Source organism: Monodon monoceros, unplaced genomic scaffold (assembly GCF_005190385.1).
Source record: "Monodon monoceros isolate NGI ecotype Baffin Bay Population unplaced genomic scaffold, NGI_Narwhal_1 Super_Scaffold_18, whole genome shotgun sequence".
NCBI classification, from domain to species: Eukaryota; Metazoa; Chordata; class Mammalia; order Artiodactyla; family Monodontidae; genus Monodon; species Monodon monoceros.
The window spans coordinates 140,893,883-140,916,901 of NW_021703774.1; the positions used below are offsets into that span (position 1 = coordinate 140,893,883).

The 23,019-nt window shown below is 41.7% G+C and overlaps 1 protein-coding gene across 1 annotated transcript in view; it reads left to right on the forward strand.

Moving 5' to 3' along the window:
- Nucleotides 1–23,019, forward strand: part of AGBL4 (ATP/GTP binding protein like 4) — a 1,273,876-nt gene that overhangs the window by 908,030 nt on the left and 342,827 nt on the right. Inside the window, exon 6 of the mRNA XM_029227007.1 lies at nucleotides 22,974–23,013. Coding sequence (XP_029082840.1) covers nucleotides 22,974–23,013 — 40 coding nt within the window. The remainder of the gene's footprint in view (nucleotides 1–22,973; nucleotides 23,014–23,019) is intronic.

Consider the following 23,019-nt stretch of genomic DNA (forward strand, 5'->3'; position numbering starts at 1 on the left):
GGCTGGAACTGCATAGCTATGCTAGCTAGAAAAAGTAACTGAAACTCTTTGAGCTACCATTTTCTCATCTGTATAAGAAGGGTGATGTCTATGTTGCAGGTTTGTTAATAAGAATTAGTGATTTGCCCAAGCCTCTTAGATAGCCTCATCCAATAGAGGGCAGACAGCAGAAGCAAGAAGAACTACAATCCTGCAGCATGTGGAATGAAAACCACATTCACAGAAAGATAGACAAGATGAAAAGGCAGAGGGCTATGTACCAGATGAAGGAACAAGATAACACCCCAGAAAAACAACTAAATGAAGTAGAGATAGGCAACCTTCCAGAAAAAGAATTCAGAATAATGATAGTGAAGATGATCCAGGACCTCGGAAAAAGAATGGAGGCAAAGATTGAGAAGATTCAAGAAATGTTTAACAAAGACCTAGAAGAATTAAAGAACAAACAAACAGAAATGAACAATACAATAACTGAAATGAAAAATACACTAGAAGGAATCAATAGCAGAATAACTGAGGCAGAAGAACGGATGAGTGACCTGGAAGACAGAATGGTGGAATTCACTGCTGTGGAACATAATAAAGAAAAAAGAATGAAAAGAAGTGAAGACAGCCTAAGAGGCCTCTGGCACAACATTAAATGCAACAACATTCACATTATAGAGGTCCCAGAAGGAGAAGAGAGAGACAAAGGACCCAAGAAAATATTTGAAGAGATTATAGTCGAAAACCTCCCTAACATGGGAAAGGAAATAGCCACCCAAGTCCAGGAAGCACAGAGAGTCCCAGACAGGGTAAACCCAAGGAGTAACATGCTGAGACATGTAGTAATCAAATTGGCAAAAATTAAAGACAAAGAAAAATTATTGAAAGCAGCAAGGGAAAAACAACAAATAACATACAAGGGAAGTCCCATAAGGTTAACAGCTGATTTCTCAGCAGAAACTCTACAAGCCAGGGAGTGGCATGACATATTTAAAACGATGAAAGGGAAGAACCTACAGACAAGATTACTGTATCTAGCAAGGATCTCACTGAGATTCAATGGAGAAATCAAAAGCTTTAAAGACAAGCAAAAGTTAAGAGAATTCAGCCCCACCAAACCAGCTCTACAACAAATGCTAAAGGAACTTCTCTAAGTGGGAAACACAAGAGAAGAAAAGGACCTACATAAACAAGCCCAAAGCAATTGAGAAATGGTAATAGGAACATACATATCGATAATTACCTTAAATGTGAATGGATTAAATGCTCCAACCAAAAGACACAGGCTCGCTGAATGGATACAAAAACAAGACCCATATATATGCTGTCTACAAGAGACCCACTTCAGACCTAGGGACACATACAGACTGAAAGTGAGGGGATGGAAAAAGATATTCCATGCAAATGGAAGTCAAAAGAAAGCTGGAGTAGCAATACTCATAACAGATAAAATAGACTTTAAAATAAAGAATGTTACAAGAGACAAGGAAGGACACTAGATAATGATCAAGGGATCGATCCAAGAAGAAGAGATGACAAGTATAAATATATATGCACCCAACATAGGAGCGCCTCATTACATAGGGCAACTGCTAACAGCTATAAAAGAGGAAATCGACAGTAACACAATAATAGTGGGGGACTTTACCACCTCACCTACACCAATGGTCATATCATCCAAAGAGAAAATTAATAAGGAAACACAAGCTTTAAATGACACAATAGACCAGACAGATTTATTTGATATTTATAGGACATTCCATCCAAAAACAGCAGATTACACTTTCTTTTCAGGTGCGCACAGAACATTCTCCAGGATAGATCACATCTTGGGTCACAGATCAAGCCTCAGTAAATTTAAGAAAATTAAAATCATATCAAGCATATTTTCTGACCACAATGCTTTGAGATTAGAAATTAATTACAGGGAAAAAAATGTAAAAAACACAAACACGTGGAGACTAAACAATACATTACTGAATAACCAAGAGATCACTGAAGAAATCAAAGAGCAAATGAAAAAGTACCTAGATGCAAATGTCAATGAAAACTCGATGATCCAAAACCTATGGGATACAGCAAAAGCAGTTCTAAGAGGGAAGTTTATAGCAATACAAGCCTACCTCAGGAAACAAGGAAAATCTCAAATAAACAATCTAACCTTACACCTAAAGGAAATAGAGAAAGAAGAACAAACAAAACCTAAAGTTAGTAGAAGGAAAGAAATCATAAAGATCAGAGCAGAAATAAATGAAATAGAAACAAAGAAAACAATAGCAAAGATCAATAAAACTAAACCCTGGGTCTCTGAGAAGATAAACAAACTTGATAAACCATTAGCCAGACTCATCAAGAAGAAGAGGGTGAGGACTCAAATCAACAAAGTTAGAAATGAAAAAGGAGAAGTTACAACAGACACTGCAGTAATACAAAGCATCCTAAGAGACTACTACAAGCAACTCTGTGACAATAAAATGGGCAACCTGGAAGAAATGGACAAATTCTTAGAAAAGCACAACCCTCCGAGACTGAACCAGGAAGAAATGGAAAATATGAACAGACCAATCACAAGTAATGAAATTGAAACTGTTTAAAAATCTTCCAACAAACAAAAGTCCAGGACCAGATGGCTTCACAGGTGAATTCTATCAAACATTTAGAGAAGAGCTAACACCTATCCTTCTCAACCTCTTCCAAAATATAGCAGAGGGAGGAACACTCCCAACCTCATTCTGCAAGGCCACCATCACCCTGATACCAAAACCAGACAAAGATGTCACAAAGAAAAATAACTACAGGTCAATATCACTGATGAACATAGATGAAAAAATCCTCAACAAAATACTAGCAAGCAGAATGCAACAGCACATTAAAAGAATCATACACCATGATCAAGTGGGATTTATCCCAGGGATGCAAGGATTCTTCAATATAGGTAAATCAATGTGATACACCATATTAACAAATTGAGGGAGAAAAACCATATGATCTTCTCAAGAGATGCAGAAAAAGCTTTCAACAAAATTCAAAACCCATTTATGATAAAAACCCTCCAGAAAGTAGGCATAGAGGGAACTTACCTCAACATAATAAAGGCCATATATTACAAACCCACATCCAACATCGTTCTGAATGGTGAAAAACTGAAACCATTTCCACTCTGGTTAGGAACAAGACAAGGTTGCCCACTCTCGCTACTGTTATTCAACATAGTTTTGGAAGTTTCAGTCACAGCAATCAGAGAAGAAAAAGAAATAAAAGGAATCCAAATCAAAAAAGAAGAAGTAAAACTGTCACTGTTTGCAGATAACATGGTACTATCCATAGAGAATCCTAAAGAAGCTACCGGAAAACTACTAGAACTAATCAATGAATTTGGTAAAGTTGCAGGACACAAAATTAATGCACAGAAATCCCCTGCATTCCTATACACTAATGATGAAAAATCTGAAAGAGAAATTAAGGAAACACTCCCATTGACCATTGCAACAAAAAGAATAAAATACCTATGAATAAACCTACCAGGAGACAAAAGACCTGTATGCAGAAAACTATAAGACACTGCTGAAATAAATTAAAGATGATACAAACAGATGGAGAGATATACCATGTTCTTGGATTGGAAGAATCACTAATGTGAAAATGACTATACTACCCAAAGCAATCTACAGATTCAATTCAATCCATATCCAATTACCAATGGCATTTTTTATAGAACTAGAAATCTTAAAATTTGTATGGAGACACAAAAGACCCCAAATAGCCAAAGCAGCCTTGAAGGAAGAAAATCGGGCTGGAGGAATCAGACTCCCTGACTTCAGACTATACTACAAACCTACAGTAATCAAGACAGTATGGTACTGGCACAAAAACAGAAATATAGATCAATGGAACAGGATAGAAAGCCCAGAGATAAACCCACACACCTATGGTCAACTAATCTATGACAAAGGAGGCAAGGATATACAATGGAGAAAAGACAGTCTCTTCAATAAGTGGTGCTGGGAAAACTGGACGGCTACATGTGAAAGAATGAAATTAGAACACTCCCTAACACCATACACAAAAATAAACTCAAAATGTATTAGAGACCTAAATATAAGAGCAGACACTATAAACCTCTTAGAGGAAAACATAGGAAGAACACTCTTTGACATAAATCACAGCAAGATCTTTTTTGATCCACCTCCTAGGGAAGTGGAAATAAAAACAAAATTAAACAAATGGGACCTAATGAAACTTAAAAGCTTTTGCAAAGCAAAGGAACCTACAAACAAGATGAAATGACAACCCTCAGAATGGCAGAAAATATTTGCGAACGAATCAATGGACAGGGATTAATTTCTAAAATATATAAACAGCTCATGCAGCTCAATATAAAAAAAGCAAACAACCCAATCCAAAAATGGACAGAAGCCCTAAGTAGACATTTTCCCAAAGAATACATACAAATGACCAAGAAGCCCCTGAAAAGCTGCTCAACATCACTAATTTTTAGAGAAATGCAAGTCAAAACTAGAGTAAGGTATCACCTCACACCATCATTAGAATGGGCACCATCAGAAAATCTACAAACAACAAATGCTGGAGAGAATGTGGAGAAAAGGGAGCCCTCTTACACTGCTGGTGGGAATGTAAATTGATATAGCCACTATGGAGAACAGTATGCAGGTTCCTCAAAAAACTAAAAATAGAACTACCATATGACCCAGCAATCCCACTACTGGGCATATACCCAGAGAAAAACATGATTCAAAAAGGCACATGCACCCCAATGTTCATTGCAGCACTATTTACAATAGCCAGGTCATGGAAGCAACCTAAATGTCCATCGACAGACTTATGGTTAAAGAAGATGTGATACATATATACAATGGAATATTACTCAGCCATGAAAAGGGACGAAATTGGGTCATTTGTAGAGACATGGATGAATCTAAAGACTGTCATACAGAGTGAAGTTAATCAGAAAGAGAAATACAAATATCGTATATTAATGTGTATATGTGGAACCTAGGAAAATGGTACAGATGAACCAGTTTCCAGGGCAGAAATTGAGACACAGATGTAGAGAATAAACGTATGGACACCAAGGGGGGAAAGCGGCAGGGTGTGGGGATGGTGGTGTTATGAACTGGGCGATTGGGATTGACGTGTATACACTGATGTGTATAAAATGGATGACTAATAAGAACCTGCTGTATAAAAAAATAAAATAAAATTCAAAAATTCCAAAAAAGAAACAAAAAGAGGTAGACATAGAAAATGGATTTGAGGACATGGGATGGGAGGGCCAAGCTGGGGTGAAGTGAGAATAGCATCGACATATATATACTACAGAATGTAAAATAGTTGGCTGGTGGGAAGCAGCTGCATAGCAAAGGGAGACTGGCGCAGTGCTTTGCGATGACCTAGAGGGGTGGAATAGGGAGGATGGGAGGGAGGCTTAAGAGGGAGGGGATATGGGGACGTGCATATGCATATGGCTGATTCGCTTTGTTGTGCAACAGAAACTAACACAGTATTGTGAAGCAATTATACTCCAATAAACGTCTATTAAAAAAAAAAAGAATTAGTGATTTGTCTAAGAGAAAAAGAGTACAAGGTACAGTACCTGACACATGATAGGCATTTGCTCAATGGTAGCTGCAGGAAAGTTAGTGATGGAAAAAGGCAGAGCCAGGAGTCAAACCAGGGTGTGACTGCAAAGCCCATGCTTGGTCTTTACAGAATGCTGATAGAGTAGGTGGCCTGGAACAGGGGGCCCTCTAGGGGGGCACAGCTGGGAAAACAGAGGCTTGAGCAACTACAAATAATGCCTTCCTCTTCATTTATTGGTGATCACACCTTCTTTTTATTGTTTATTCCACCAGTCATTCAGTGAATGGTGGACAAGAACATTCAACAACTTAAAGTAACTGCAAAAAACTATAGTTGAAAAACCCCTGACCTCTTGGATCATGATGTGTTTGCCAGCTCTGCAGTTTCTGATTCTGCTCATTTCTTAATTTATTCAAGTATATTTACTGGGCATTGTCTTAGTCTGTTTGGGCCACTATAACAAAAATGTCATCGACTGGGTGGCTTTTAAACAATAGAAATTTATTTCTCACAGTTCTGGAAGCTGTCAGTCCATGATCAAGGCACCAGCATATTCAGTGTCTGGTGAGAGCCTGCTTCCTGGTTCATAGACTTCTTCCTGTAACCTCACATGTGAAAAGGGCAAGAGATCTCTCTGGGGTCTCTTTTATAAGGACATTAATCTCATCCATGAGGGCTCTGCCCTCAGTACCCAATCACTTCCAAAAGCCTTCACCTCCAAATACCATCACCCTGGGGATTAGTTTTCAACAACATAAGAACTTTGGGGAGATACAAACATTCAGTCTACAGCAGGCATTTACTCTGTGCCATTCACTATGCTTAAATGCTGGGGCTACAGTGATGGGTGAGACAATTTTCACCTTTAAGGAGTTCACAGTTGAATGAGAAAACAAGTGGACAATTATAGGATGGTAGCCAAAGTGCTATGATAGCACAGAAGAATGGCATCTAAGCTATTCTGTGGTGGGGGGGGTCAGATAAGGCTTAATGATGGAGATGACCTTTAAACTGAAATTTGAAAAAGGAATGGGAAGTAGCTAACCAAGGAAAGACTGTGACAGGAAGGATGTGGGAGGCAAAGGAAACGGCCTATAAAAAGACATGAGGACTATACTTTCAGGGGTCATGACTAGAGAAATTTCATACAGAAAACAGACTGATGGTTGACAGAGAGGAAGGGAGTGGGGGAGTGAAATGGGTGAAGGGAGTCAAGAAGTACAAATTTCTGATTATAAAATAAATAAGTCATGGGGATCTAATGTACAGCATGGTGACTAGAGTCATTAATTTTGTGTTGCATGTTTGAAAGTTGCTAAGAGAGTAGATCTTAAAAGTTCTCATCACAAGAAAAAGATATTACTTTGTATGGTGACAGATGGCAACCAGACTTAACTGTGGTGATCATTTCACAGTATATACAAATATCGAATCATTGTTGTACACCTCAAACTAATATAATGGGGCTTCCCTGGTGGCGCAGTGGTTGAGAGTCCACCTGCCGATGCAAGGGACGCGGGTTCGTGCCCCGGTCCGGGAAGATCCCACGTGCCGTGGAGCACCTGGGCCCGTGAGCCATGGCCGCTGAGCCTGCGCGTCCGGAGCCTGTGCTCCTCAATGGGAGAGGCCACAACAGTGAGAGGACCGCGTACGGCAAAAAAAAAAAAAAAAAAAAAACTAATATAATGTTATATGTCAGTTATACCTCAATGAAAAAAGAAAAAAAGCAAAAGACAGGGAGGCAAGAGGTAAAGCATGGTGTCCTGCAGACTAAAGGTGATCAGCATGGAGCCTGGACTATGAAGGGAGTGGCAGCAAGCATGGAGGCTACAGAGGCTGGCAGGGCAGAATGATAGTGTTAGGTAGTTTAGACATTATTATTTTATCAATGGAGAATTTTAAAGAGAATAGCACATTTGCATTTTTGAAACTTCACTCTGATTGCAGGGTAGAGAATGGGTTGAGGGAAGTGCAGCTAGAAGCATGGAGACCAACTTATAACCGGGATCGTGGATAAATTCCTTTACATTTCTGGCCCTCAGTTTCTTCAGCTACAAAAGGGAATTATGAAACAAACCTCATAATATTGTGGGGCTTAAGTGAGCCAATATAAACAAAATGCCTGGCCCAGGTAAGTGCTTCTCTGTGCCCGCTTCCCATTCTGCCCCAGGGCTTAACTCAGAGCTATGTATACAATATGTGCTAAGCCATGTGCATCTGTGGCTGACTGAGTGACTGCTCTTCTCTGAACACAGCAAAATGAGGGTAATGGTACTTTTAGTTAGGGAGTAAATGGCTACTGAACACGTGAATCCTAACCTAAAACAAATCTTTCCCTCAAGTTCTTGCTGTAAATACAGATAAAGCTTCGCTAGCTCACCTGCCACTCACCTCCTGCTGTGCGGCCCGGTTCCTAACAGGCCACTGCCCGGTACCCCTGCTCTAGGGCAGTCGTGGGGAAAACACCACCTCTTGTACTATGGGCCAGTCAGTGCCCTTGATCTCCTGCAGAGCTCCTCCTGTTCAGTGAGAAGTGACATGGTCCTTCCTTAGAACGGGATTAAAGGAGGAGGGGAACTCAGAGCATCCTTAAATCCTTGTGAGCCTATACTAACACTATCTAGATGTGCACTTCCTAGTTTTAGTGGGCTCTATCTTTAACTGGAAACTTTAAAACTGGCCTTGTTATTTAGGGGAAGCATTTCCTTTGGTGTCAAATCAGGTCCCCGAGTGGGTATTTCCAGTGCCACCAAAGATGGTGAACCGAGAACAAGAGAGGTGGCTCTCCCCTGAGAGTTTAAAATGCAAATAGAACTAAAACTTTAATGCCAGATATATAATGTGAAAAGTCAGCTCTCACTATAGGAAACACAATGAACGAACAAGCTAATGAAAAAGAATTCAAACCTACTGAATCATCTTTTAAAAAAAAGACAACGCTTAGATACCATATGATAACTATTACATTAAAAAATATATTTTAAAGATTATAATCCCCCATGCTGGCAAGGCTACAGTAAAATCTTTATGTCAGGAACTTCTTATGGGAGTGTAAATTGGAATGATCCTACTGGAAAGTAATTTGGCAGCATGTATCAAGAGTACTAAAAAGGTACATGCTTTCCGACCCAGTAATTCCACTCTTGGGTATTCATCCCAGAGAGGTAATCTAATCCAAATGAAGGAAAAAATTGTATGCAGGAAGATGTTTACCATAATGTCATTTATAATAACAAAATAATAACAGCCTAAATGTTCTGTTTAAGTAAACCATGCCCTTTCACTAAATGAAACATTATGAAGTCATTAAAATAGTTTTACAATGACTGTGTAATACTATTGGAAAACTTCTTATGATATAATGTAACCTAAAAATAACAGAAAGTAGCAAAATCGTATTTATGCCATGACTACATCTTTGTTCTTCATGTATAATTATTACCCATGCATTACAAGTACAGGTATTTAGACAAGAACTAGAAAACAGCATGAAAAAAAATGAAAATGGCTGTTGTGATCTTGAGTTTTTGTGTGTATTTTTCTCCTTTTTGGATATCATCAATATTCTTATTTAATAATACTATATACTATGGAGAGAGTGTTCTTAAACATGGGTTTCATAGTCAGAAGCTTGGTTTAAATCTTAGTGCCATGACTTAACGGCTATGTGACTTCAAGCAATTTACTTAACCTCTTTGAATGTCAAGCTTCCTCATCTCTAAAATGGAGGTTAGATACCTATGTTTGTGAGAGTGTTATGAGGATAAAACGAGTAAACATAAATAAAGCATCTGTTACATAGTAGATGTACAATTAAGTTTTTAACATCTTAATTAACTCTTTTCTAGAAAGGATTTATCAGTTTACAAAGATATATGCACACACATAAACACACACACATACATATATATAAAATTGGAATAAATTTTAAAATAGGTTAGGAAATTTAGTCAAGGGAAAATAAGGGCAGTTCTATAAATGTTAACTCCCCTCACTTTTCCAATTCCTATCTACTAAAAGTGTAATGAGAATATTCTGGCTGCATTGTTCAGAAATCAGACATGAATGATGTTTGTTTTTCAAAAGCAAAAGGAAAGAAAAGGAAAGGAAAAGAAAAAAAAAGGCAGAAAGAGATATCTCTCCCACCCTACTCTACTCCTGAACACACACACACACATACACATACACATACACATCCCTCTCTCAGACTTCAAGGTGTGTCCCTGGAGTTCCAAGAAAATCACATTTTGGTCTTTTTTTGTAGTGAACACATTTGCCTTCCCCACGTAACAAAAGGTATCATTTTACTTTTAATTATGGATTGTTATTATGCATTGCTTTTATTTGGCAAAGATGTTTGTTTCAGGAAAATTAATTTAGACAGTTCCATTTTTCAAGCAATAATACCTTCTGTCCCAGGCTTACAAAGAACAATTAGATCTGGATTCTTTCCCCACAATCAAGCTGACAATTTCTTATGGAAAGTCGTGGCCCGTCAGCGTGGAATGGAGCTTCCATGAGAGCTAGTCAAATGCGGAAAATAGACTGTTATGGCCAGACACTTCTACTTCCTGTGGTATATATAACTGACATTGTGCAGAGGCATTACTCTGGATGGGCAGGAACACAGATTAATGTTGCCTCACTTTCAGTGCCACAGTTTTATCCTGAATATCATGATATTTTTCTCAAGAACTCCAGTTTCATGCAATTCAGCAAACATGACTGAAGGCCTTCTCTGTGCCAAGTACAGTGGTATGAGCTGGAGATACCAATCTGAATCACACAGCATCCTTGTCTGCAAGAGCTCTCACGGCAGGGTGACTCACAGATGATTGCAACCCACAGTGACAATGTCTGTGGCCAAGGGTAGGACAAAGTGCTGAGGGGCCTGGAGGAGGCACCTAACCCAGCCTAGGAGAGCAGAGGCTTCCAGAAGGTGATGACGTAATAGAGAAGTCATATATAGAGACAGAGAGGAGGAAAGGCTTTCCAAGCAGTTTCGGAATTAAAAATAAAAGTCTTAGCAGTCTAAGTGCCATTTACCCCCAGATTATATGACAAGCGCAAGGCTAACTGCTTTACAAGTAGGTGGGTTGCTAAAAACCCATTTAAAAGTATTTAACTGACTTGCCCATGATCACTTAGTATGTGGTAGAGACATGATCAGAGAAGGTAAATTATTGGCTCATACAGCAAGAAAGTGGCAAAGCTGGGGCCAAAATACAAGTGTTTCTGGTTCATTATTTCACTCAGTCCTTACCACAGTTCTGTGCAGGCCTGTGTGAACAACTTTGCACACTTGCTGAATCTGAAGGAGAATGGGAGCAAAAAAACCTTTATTGAACACTTACTTGAGTGTGATACGATCCTTTGTGAAGACAGAGCCTCCGAGCTCTTCCACCTAAGTAGGGAAGAGTGACCTTGACACTCAAAAAATCCATAACTTTAATGTTTTATGGAATCTTTTCTCTTTAAAAGAGACGTGGATTTTATATTATATTCCATAATACAGTAATGTTTGTTATAATATAAAAACTCTGAGTGGAATTATATTCTGGTTTAAAAACTCTTCTTATCCCTACATTAGAAATGTGGAAATGGGTGCTTCCCTGATGGCGCAGTGGTTAAGAACCCGCCTGCCAATGCAGGGGACAGGGGTTCAATCCCTGCTCCAGGAAGATGCCACATGCCGCAGAGCAGCTAAGCCCGTGAGCCACAACTACTGAGTCTGCACTCCAGAGCCTGCAGACCACAACTGCTGAGCCCACGTGCTGCAGCTACTGAAGCCGGTGTGCCTAGAGCCCGTGCTCCGCATCAAGAGAAGCCACCACCGCAATGAGAAGCCCGCGCGTGGCAACGAAGAGTAGCCCCCGCTTGCTGCAACTAGAGAAAGCCTGCATGCAGCAACGAAGACCCAACGCAGCCAAAAGTAAATAAATTTAAAAAAAAAAAAAGAAATGTGGAAATGAGAGAGAGTTTAAGTAATTCATCCAAGGGCTATATACTTGTGAGTATACAGGCTACGATTTGTGCTCATGTCTGTCCTTTGCTCTTATCCATGGCACAGACCTGGGGCCTCTTATTCTGGTCCTGGTGGTCATTTCACCTATCTCTGTGCTCCATAAGCCTTATTCAAAAGCAGAATGGGACTCAGGTCTGCTGGTATGTCACTGCATGACCTGGCCAAATCCTATCAACCACTAGGCCTCAAGATACCCTTTCTAAGGACCCTAAGAAGATATTTCCCTCAGATCTCAAGTTAGGAACAGTGGAGATTCTGTAATTCAACTGTTTTATTTGGGGTTTTTGTTTTTTCCTTAGGACACTGGGTATATTGTAACCTAGTTTTCCACTGTGCCTAAGTTGTTGAAAAGCCGAGAGCCAAATTTGTACCCTACCTCTAGCAAGTGAGAAGAGTATCTCAGGATATGAATTCTGAGTTATGACCTTGTACCTAGCATCTGATTTCTCCTTATTTTTCTTTTTCTCCATGTCTTTAATTACATGTGCCTTAATTTTATTGCATTCTCTTAAGCATCTTCAAATTTTTTTGGAATTAGTGTTATATGTTGAATAACCAAATATGTAAAGAAACAACCAGAAAATAGTGTTTCAAGGAGATAACCTGATAGTCTTAAGAACCAGACATCAAACATGAACAGACTCATTAGCTCCTAGAGACAGAGGACAGCAGGGCCTATGGCCAACCCAGATTCCTGTGCTATTCTTTTTAAAGTTGGCTTCACTTTCTCAGTGAGAAGTAAATTGGTTCCTGTCCTTTAGGGGCCATTTCAATTACCACCTCTTGAAGGAAGTCCTCTTGATAACTCCTCACTTAAAACCAGTTGAATCAAATAGAAATAATGGTATTAAAACTCAAAATAAATTCTTAACTAAGTTCCTCCCCTGCCTCCATAACCTTATCCCACTGTCTTGCTTTCCTCAACAGTTTTTTGTTCTCTGAGCATCTGTGCTCTTTTAGGCATGGATGGGATACAGACATCCCTTTTTTTCCACTCTGTTGAAGGAGGCACATAAGCAAATAGTGCAGAACACTGTGGCAGGTGACTGAGCAGCTCCCTTCCCCTCTGTGGGCTTGGTTTGCTTTTCGTTGAAATAAAGCAGTTGGACCAAATGACCTGCAAACCCCTTGCTCTGACATTCCAGGAGGCTATGTCGTGGGATAGCCTCACTCATGCTGGGTCGTGGTGATCTTGAGGATGAGGGGTAATCGCAGCTTTGAAGTATAAACTGAAGACCTAAAAGGCATATCTTTTTTTTTTTTTTTTTTTTTTTTTTTTTGCGGTACGCGGGCCTCTCACTGTTGTGGCCTCTCCCGTTGCGGAGCACAGGCTCCGGACACGCAGGCTCAGCGGCCATGGCTCACGGGCCCAGCCTCTCCGCGGCATGTGGGATCCTCCCGGACCAGGGCATGAACCCGTGTCCCCTGCATTGGCGGGCGGACTCTCAACCACTGCGCCACCAGGGAAGCGCTAAAAGGCATCTTTTAAACTCTAAAATTTGATTTCACAAAAGAAAAGTTGTGACTTAAAACATATAAAAAAAGAGAATTTATAACCATATAACTTTGTCTGATAGTAAGCCAAAATATCATATCTGTAACAAACTTCCTGTGGTCCTATCTGGGATCAGGTACAGAAGAATACCCAATATAGAAAATATTCATCTGTCACCTTGGAGGAGAAGGTGGGGGGGGGAGGAGATGGAGAGAGGGGAGGTACAGGTGGGAAGAAAAAAAGAGACTAATATATAAATACCTAACTGTAATGTGAGACATGATTAAATCAATGCTCAGAGGCTTTGGGGCCCATGGGTGTACTGGGTAGGCATCTGTCAGCCATGCATGCATCCTCTCCAGCGCTGAGCTTCACTGTCACTTTAGATGCCACGTCTGTTCTTGCAGGTTCCCACATGGCCTTATATTGCTGGAGCAGAGGGTGGGGAAGAAGCAATCTGTCCTGGCATGGAATCTTCTGACTCATGACTGGAACAACCTTCCTCTCACTGTTTCCTCCAGAGCTGGGCAGGGTGAAGTCTTCCAGCACAAGCCCCCGTCTGAGTCTCTGGGGTTTTAGGATGGGACGTGTGTCATTTCTTTCCAGCAGGAGTAAGGGTTTCAGCTGTTTATCCAGCCCTCTTCAAAAACCTGATCTAGCCTTCCACATTTAATTTTTTAATACATATTTAGATAGAGTCCACTCTGCCAGGAAAACTAAACTGTCCTTTCTGCCATGGAGCTTAGCATATAATGAGAATGACATTAATCAAATATAAATACAGATAAATATAGAATTTCAAATTGTGAACGCTATGAAGGAAAAATACAAAACATCACGCTTAAGTCATAGCCCCTCCCACTCCCCTGTGAAACCTGGGGATGGCCAAGAACATTTCTCATAACTCAATACTCTCACAGCTACCTGGGCACGGGCATCAGAGGCCAACAGTATGGGTTTGAATCTAGGTTCTTCCATTAGCAGCTGTGACCTTGAGCACGTAACCTAACCTCTTGAACTTCAGCTTCTCCATTTGTTAAAACGGGTAACAATGCTGGCCTCAGAAGGTTGTGAGGATTGGCACAGAGTAAGTGCTCAGCAAATGCAGCTGCTACAGCCTCTGCTGCCATTCATCCTGCTTCCAAAATGTCTCTGCAGTTTCATATGCTCCTCTCCATTGCCACTGGCCCTGCTTTTGTGCAGACTGCCAGAGGTGAACCCAAATGCTCCATTAAGCTGCCCTGGGGATGAAAGCCACTTGGGTGCCTGGCTTTTCCAATAACAGGAAGCTACAGGAGCAGAAACTACTCGGTGAAGTACATTGATGCAATCTCGCTTGTGCAGCCCTAGCTTTCGTCTGCTGCCCCACTCTGCTTCCCACTTAATTTAACCCCTAGTCATGAGATTCTAGTTCAGCCTTGAGTGATGTTCACTCTCTCCCTCAGTAAAAGGCTAATGCATTTTTTTTATTATCCTGATGGGAGTAGGCGCCCAAAAGGGCAGCTAAGCCTCAGCCATTGGTCAGGTTCCCCTGGAAGGTGGTGGAGTTGGTGGATGCTTAGGGGAGGCGTCCAGGCATCAGCCATTGGCCCGGGTGGGGCTTGAGGAATACGTTGAACCCTGGTCATGTACCTTTCCCCATGTTTTTCTTTGGAGCACTTACCGTAACTGAAATTAATTCATACTGTGTGATTATTTGCTTAATATGTCTTCTCCACTCCACTATTAGCTATCTCTTTGAAAACAGGGGCTGTGTCTTTCTCGTTCTCCTCAGCAATATGCCTGGAACAGAGTAGATGCTTCATGGTTATTTGTTGGATTAATGAGTGAACAAGTGAAGAGGCAGAAAGTGAAGTTCCAGGGCTATCTGCAGAAGCCATGCTGCACATCACTTGTTCAGCATATGAGGAGAAGTAGAAAGAGGGCCATGTCAAAGGCAGAAGGCAGGGTCAGGGACAGGTAAGGTGATGGCATACAGAATGGTCAGGTAAACAGAAGACCGGCGTCCCACTTCAGTGGGGTGTGGGCATGAGCTCAGTGCTTGAGACAGCGTTTTTCACACTTTCATAATCCCTGCTCCCTTTCCTCACAGAGGCGACTGGCTTTCCCCACACCTTCCTCCTGCCACATCTTCTACATGTGACACTGACCAAGGTGATTAGACCCACCTTTATTATCTGAAGTTTGGTTCCGAAAATAATAGGTAACTTTTTGTTTGTTCTCCAAACATGAGGTCATGTTAAAATATAAAAACTGCTTTTTCAAATAACATAGAATTTGTGGATATTTCTCATCCCTTGTTGACAATGGGGATCATTAAATTATTCTAAGAAAGGATCAAATTTAATTTCAGAGTGATCAGTCCTGCAGCCAGTAAGCAGGCTAGACTGGAGTAAGAACAATCAGAAGTAGTGAGTTTAGGGAGAGGTCAGCACCACATAAGATGTTTTCTAGGGAGCAGGCTCTGCTTGGGGTAGGGCAGGGAGGGAACCTGAGATCCCTAGATGCCTAGAAAATGACTATGGCTGGGTGAGGGGTGGGGGGTGGGAACTGAACAGGAAGGGGGTTGCAGGGAAAAGAGGGTCTGAGCCATGAAGCCAAATGTGTGCCTATGCCCCTGTGACCTCCCTTTCTAGAGGGTGTGGATCCCCAGGTCCTCCCCATTATGGCTGGCTTCCGGAGTGACAGGAAAATGCACAGGGATTACTGGTCGTCTTATTTAAATTATCTCCAGTCTACGACATGAAAGACTGATTTTTCCCCTAATAGCTATCCTGCATGAAACAGAAAAAAGCAAAACAGAACACGTAATCAGTGACTGTTCTTTTCTACCACATGGAACCTCACACAGCAAACCAGTCCCTGAGCTCCTGGAACACCACGTCCCTTTCTCATTCCGAGAAGCAATTGCAATGCAGTTCGCGATGAAAATGAAAAGTCCGTTTTTAACTGTAGCTTCATAATTACTCATCCAGATGAAGATGGCCAAATTCTCAGTGGTCTACCTAGGTCACCAAGACAGAATCAGAGAGGGTTTTGAGAAAAATTATGGTGTGTGTCTTTTGAGAGAGAAGGGGATGAAACTAAAGACCTTTTCTGATGATCGATTCAGCAGGAACTTCTCTAGTTATCATCTTGGTAACCAGTGATCGGCAAATCTTTGTTATCATCTGTTGGTCAGGCACTGGGCTAGTCCCTGAGAGGATTGAAGTAATAATGGCACAGCCCTTGCCCTCAGGGAGATCACGCAGCCAGTGGAGAGGATGGAGGAGTAAATAGGCCAGGGAGATGCAGTGTGATGCTGCTCTGATAGGGAAGGTCAGAGGGATAAGGGCAAGATCCAGTCCAGCCTTGGCAAGTCAAGAAAGCCTTTACAGAAGAGGTGGCATGAGAGTGGAGAGCTGAATAACAAGTAGGAATTAGCCAGGTAAATCTGCTTGGGTTGTAGTTCTAAGAGGGAACAACACGTGCAAAGACCTTGAGGTGAGAGCACAGCAAAATTTGGGGAACTGGAAGTGGCTCATCGTGGTTGGAGCTCAGAGTCTGAAGGAGCAGGAGAAAAGAGGCAGGAGCTGGGTCACAGAAGTCCTCCAACAGCAGCTAAATGGTTAAACTTTATTCTGTAGGAGCCCTGGTGAGTTTTAAGATGTCATTCTAGAAAGTTCACTCCAGCTGCAGCAGCAGTTTGCAAGACACGAAGCAGGGAGACCAGTTAAGGTGCTGTTGTAAAAGGCTAGGTACCAGATGGTGAGAAGCCCAAAGTCTCAGCCTGAGGTGGGGCACAGCTGGAGAGGCACTCAGAAATCCTAGCCTCCGACCAGTGTGCTTCCCATTCTACCTATTGACACCTCCCACCCCCCACCACAACCCCCTCACCTGTGAATGATTCTTCTTCTTTCTCTCAGCTTCTCTTTCCTGTTAGGCTCCTGGAGGTTGGTCTACACTCTTTTTATGAATGGGATACCTAATTGCCAACTAGCTTAAGTAACATGCCTAGGATAACAACAGCTCAAAGATGGTAGAGTCAGGATTCATATGTTTGTCTGTCTGATTTTGATTTTGGAGCTCTTTCCACAAAATACTTCGTGTAACTGCAGGGAGAAGGACTTCAGACATGAAGAAAAGAGTATCTTGCAGGTTGGATATTGCCTGGAAGAGTCTCCCCAGATTCAGAGGACTTTGTTTACATCTCTAGGCTGCAGTAGCTGGGCTTTTCAAACTGCCTCCTGTGACAAAATAACCAAGTAGTTCTCTCTTGATGTCTTACTAACACCACCTTCCCTGAAAAAGGACTAGAAACAAAATCACAGCAACAAGAGTTGTCACATAACGATAAATATATGTGACTTACATTCTTATACTTTAAAGACTCAGCCTGAGACCAAAAAAATAATAATAATAACATAATGCTGTACAAGATTAAAGCATGCTTCATTTGTTATATATAAATATGACCTTGTTAAATAAACACAAGCAAGAAAGATGACAAAAAAAAAAAAACCAAAACAATGCTAACTGTGCTTCTCTTTCAGTGGTGGGATTTCATTCATTTTTACTTTCTGTATTTTCTGGAAATTTGGAAAATGACAAAAATAAGCATGTGTTACTTTCATTACAAAAATTTTAAAGATAGATTCTTTAATGTTGGACAACAATAGTTTTCATTGAGAATAATTGAAATCACAAAAGATCCAAAATTCCTAGATGAGGTTTCTAACTGACCCACCTTTCAGTACTTTTACCCTTGGGGCTGTCAACTGTGACCAGAGGTGAAGTAGCGTTGTATTAACAAAATAGCTTCCACTGGATGAACAGAGGAATATGGATGACTCTTGGAACAAGGATGCTGATACACAGTTCCTTAAGCATCCACTACAGATGCTTCTGCCATCCTTGGTTGGCATCAAATTCAGAGATTACTCCTATTGACCTTGGAACCTCCAGCTCCCATGATCTTTATGGAGTCATGACTCTGCATCAACCACACATTGGTTAAACACAGAAATGGGTTTCCTCTGAATGTTTATGAGGCACCACTCTTACCAGGGAAAGCTGGATGCAGAGTCATACACAGCCAGGAGTCCACACATTCCCTCCTAACTGACTCAACCCTGGCATACCCACACTCTGCCAGGAATCCATGGAATGCCATACAGGCACACTTGGACACATTGCCCTCTGTGTTGGTTTAGAATTCCTTTATCTGAGGAGAAATGTTCCCCCCACTCCTCAACACACACACACACACACACACACACACACACACACACACGGTACCACTACCACACGTGTGAAGGGCCTGCCTTCCTGAGACTGTAGCTTATGGTTAGCTAATGGTTCAGCTGCTCAGCCCTCAGTCAGCAGGCCCTGTCAGCCTACCAAACCTGCTGCCTAGCTAGCTACCTTCATTTCCTCCAACTAACATTGCATATTCTGCCATCCAGGCAGTTAGGTAATATATCATGCCCATGTAAAAGGCCCTTATGTCTCTCAGTTGGTAACTAATTTAAATAATCTGGTAATTCTTTATGTCCACCATGCTCCCTTCTTATATAACTAGTTTTCTATTATTGGTCAAATTCCACAAATCACGTGCCCTATTGTAATAAATGCCAAGCAGTTTCCGCTGGTGATCCTAAATGATTATACTAGGCACACTGTTTAGTAATGAAAATTTTCTCTTTCGTTTATTCCTTTTATTTCTTAAGGACTTTGAGTGAATTATTTGGATACTTTAGTATCTTAGGTTCAAACTGTTGTGATGCTTTTTTTTTTTTTTAAACATCTTTACTGGAGTATAATTGCTTTACAATGGTGTGTTAGTTTCTGCTGTATAACAAAGTGCAGCAGCTATACGTATACATATACCCCCATATCCCCTCCCTCTCGTGTCTCCCTCCCACCCTCACTACTGCACAGTGATTCTTGAATGTACACTTTTGTTTTTATTTGCATATAGAACATGCAGACTTTGTAATCCTGTCTTAAGAGCTACAGGTTAAAACACTAGTCTACACTTACCTGCTTGGGCCACTAGGTGGTGCACACATATGTCTGTGAACCGTAGGTTAGAGGGAGTTGTCACCAAGTTAGATTTAATTCATCACTACAGGAGTGGTACAGACAGTAGGAGCTATAGGAGTCCAGGAGAGAGCTCTGGTACCAATAATTCTATGAAAAGGGGCAAGGCAGGTTTTATAAAACAGAATCAGTTCATACAACTGGTGGGGACATTGCTGAGAGGATTCCTATACTGGTGGCAGGTCAGACTCAATGACCTTTGAGCTCTGGTACCAATAATTCTATGAAAAGGGGCAAGGCAGGTTTTATAAACCAAGGGTCACATGGTCTATAATAATAACAAAACATCAATACAAAGTGCCTGGTGATCCTATGGGTGGGAGTAAAGGAAGGAAGGTCTCCAGAGGAGGTGGATAGATAATATTGCTGCTGAGATGGCAGGAGCAAAATCATAAAGGCAGGAATCCCCAAAGCCGTGACAGGGGGGAAGTCCTGTAGAGGAAGGGGCATGCTTACTTTCCATGCTGATGAATTCCTACCTAACAGGGTTGTTGCAGAGGGAATAATGGAATAGTTGAATCATTTGAACTAGATGGCATCAAGCATTCCTTTCAGCCTTTGTGCTGGGCAATGGAAATATAGGGAGGAAATGGCATAGTCTTATCCTCAGGTAAAGACCACATGAGAGAAACAGAGAAGGAAACAGATAATTAAGACAGAGCATGATACAAAAGTTAGGTTTTACGAGATGCATTGGAAGAACAAAGTGTGAAATATTCTGTTCTGAGGAAAGGAGAGAAGGGGGTTAGGTCTGGGAGCTGAGGTGCAGAGCAGACCTCATGGACGTCTTGAGTTGTGAGGAGGGAGCTCCATGAAGATCTCAGGAGATTAGTTAGAACAGCGTGAGCAAAGGCATGGGGATTTGAAAGGATAATGTGCATTCCAGGAATGGTTCAGCTGAGTTTAGCGATGTTTACTGAAGGCTATTGTGTGCCATGGACTGAATAATAGATGTTCCAGGCCCTTAAGATGCCCCTCAGCTAGTGAGGAAGACACACAAGCACTGAAAATTGCTGTGTGAGAGGTGAGCTTAAAATTTGTTCTCTTTTAAATTCTCAGCTCTGTCATTTAGCCCCCAGGGTCCTGGCTACAGGCGTGCTCAGAGAACTCTACACCGGAAGGGGAGCCCACAAGCACAGTGTCTGGCTGTATTTGACTCAGAGTCACTGACAGTATTTCAGTCTCACTCACTCATTTTAGAGGTATGAAGTTCACGGCCGGAGACATAACAGTAAATTATCCAAAACTACAGAGAGGAGCTAGGACACAAGGCCAGGTCTGTCCGTGTTCCTGTCAGATTTTCTTCCATTTTTTCTCTACTGGACCCTGGACACAGAATCACCATTTAGAGATAGATCTTAATGAGGAAATAGACACTTTTCAGATAAATGGACCTCCTTCACCAACGGCAATTGCCACAAAACCAAGCTTATGGAAAAATAGAAGGACAGATTGTCTTCCTTCCTCATGTATGAGGGAAGGGCCTAGCCTCACAGGCTGGCCTTGGCAAAGGCAGCGTGAGCCAGTTGTCCCACTAGCCTGGTTCTGTGATTGGGAAAGCAGGCAGTCTGGCTCCAGCAGTCCTTCTAGCTTGCATATGTGGGTGTGTGTTTCATTTCAGCACGAGGATGTGTGCTCACAGTGGAGGTCAGTGACATCTTGGAGTTGCACTGTTGCTTGAAAATGTCAACTGGAATGAATTATGAGCTGGCAGTAAAACAGGGATGCGTGATTAAGAAGGCTATGAAAGGCTGCAGACCTGCTTTTAGGGCCCTGAAAAATCATTAGAGAGAGGGATAGAGAGATAGAGAGATAGAGATAGATAGAGGTAGAGAGATCTTAAAGAGGTTTTGACTGGGACAGATCAAATTTAAATGGAAGAGGAGGGGACCACAAGGGCCAGGAGATTTGAGACCAGGTCTTATAAGGAAAAGGTGAAGGAACTGGAAATATTTAACCAGGAGGGAAGATGACACAGATCTCCTTCAGACCTCCAAGCTTGTCATGGACTGAAGCAGCTAGAAACAGGGATGATTTCATAAGGAAGCAGCTTTTAACCCTGCTCAAAGTAGAGCTATTTAGGGACACGGGTTCGATTGCTTGTTGGGGAACTAAAATCCCACATGCCGTGTGGCATGGCCAAAAAAAACAGAAAAAAAAATTTTAACTGACAAAAAGTGAGTTCCCTGTCAGGCAAAAGGATAAAACAGAATCAGTTCATACAACTGGTGGGGACATTGCTGAGGGGATTCCTATACTGGTAGCAGGTCAGACTCAATGACCTTTGAGCTCCGGTACCAATAATTCTATGAAAAGGGGCAAGGCAGGTTTTATAAAGCAAGGGTCACATGGTCTATAATAATAACAAAACATCAATACAAAAATAGCTCTTTTTATTAAGTACCTATTAAGTACCAGGCATCATGCTAAGTGATTTATTGTGCATGATCATATATTGGACTTTCAAGCCAAGATTAGAACTGACTGAATTCTAATCCTGGCTCTCTCATTCAATGAAGATGTGGTCTTAGGCAGATAATTTCTCCTGTCTGAACCCCATGTCCCTCTGTTGTATATTACCAACCCTGTAGGATTGCCAAGAGTGTAAGAAGAAATGACACATCAAAGTGCCTGGTACTGTGCCTGGCCTATATTCCGTACTCAAAAAATGTTGCTGCCTTCTCCTTTCTGCTTAAGCAGAATTTCAGGAAGCCATTCTAGGGGAGAGGCAAGATAAAGAGGGAAATGTAGGTGAGGTGAAATATGGCAAAGGACCCGCTGGATGAAGTACCAGATAATCAGAAGCTCCTGCGATGTGTATCCTTGAAGCAGTGGTTCTCAAAGTGAAGTTTGTTAGGACATCTTTTTAAGAAAAAAAAACTACATATTAATGGAAATTGCTACTAATAGAAAATCAAGTGTAGGAAAGAGACAGGTTGACTGAGGCTTAAGGAATCCTGACTTGTCTTTAAGAGAGTTGCTTCCCACTGCCCCATCCTCAGCCTACAATACCCTCTTCTCCACCCTCAGGTTCCCATGACATCCATTTCAGGACTAGGCTTCTCCGTAAGTATGGTGTGATAGGGGGTGAGCCAACTGAGATATTGACCACCTCAGCCCTTGGGGCCAAGGCTAGTTGCCTCCAAACAAGAGCAACTTCATCTATATGGGCTAGTGTACCTGACAAATATTATTTTCTTTGAATGTTGTATGGTACAGAGAGATGAGGATTCAGTTAGAAAAGTAATGGTTTGTTCGTCAGTAATTGAAATTGTCATAGCATTGTTGAGCAGATTTAATAAATAAACCAGCCCCCAGGAGTATCTTGGTTAGAAAGGAGTATCAGGAGGGTGACAGTGACTTAAGGACCCAAGGCAAAGAGGGTTGCCAGGATATCAGACACTTAACCAGTACAGCCAGTGTGACCAAAGAGAAATCTGAGGCTGCCTGGTACAGAGGAGTGAGCCATGGCTGGGAGTCTGGAAAGGGACTTTCTTTGTGGCTATAGGTAAGCCACATTCCTCTCAGGACTTCATTTTCCCAAAGTATAAGATAGGTCTGACTGGAAGGTCTCTAAGGCCCTTTCGGCTCTGACCAGAAAGGCTATCCATTCCCCCTTGTCTCTAGGGTGCAAGGCCTCCCTGCAGAACTGTGAGACCACGTCCTCCGCAATACAGCCTGCTCTGCGTGTCTGAACATCCCCTTTGCACGTTCACCCTGACCTGCTAAGCAACAAGTTTGGCTCTGGCTTGAATCAGTGCTCTCACAATGTGTTTTCTTTTGCAGCAACAGCGGCACCTAGACCTCCTGACGATAACCAGCCCTGGTGAGT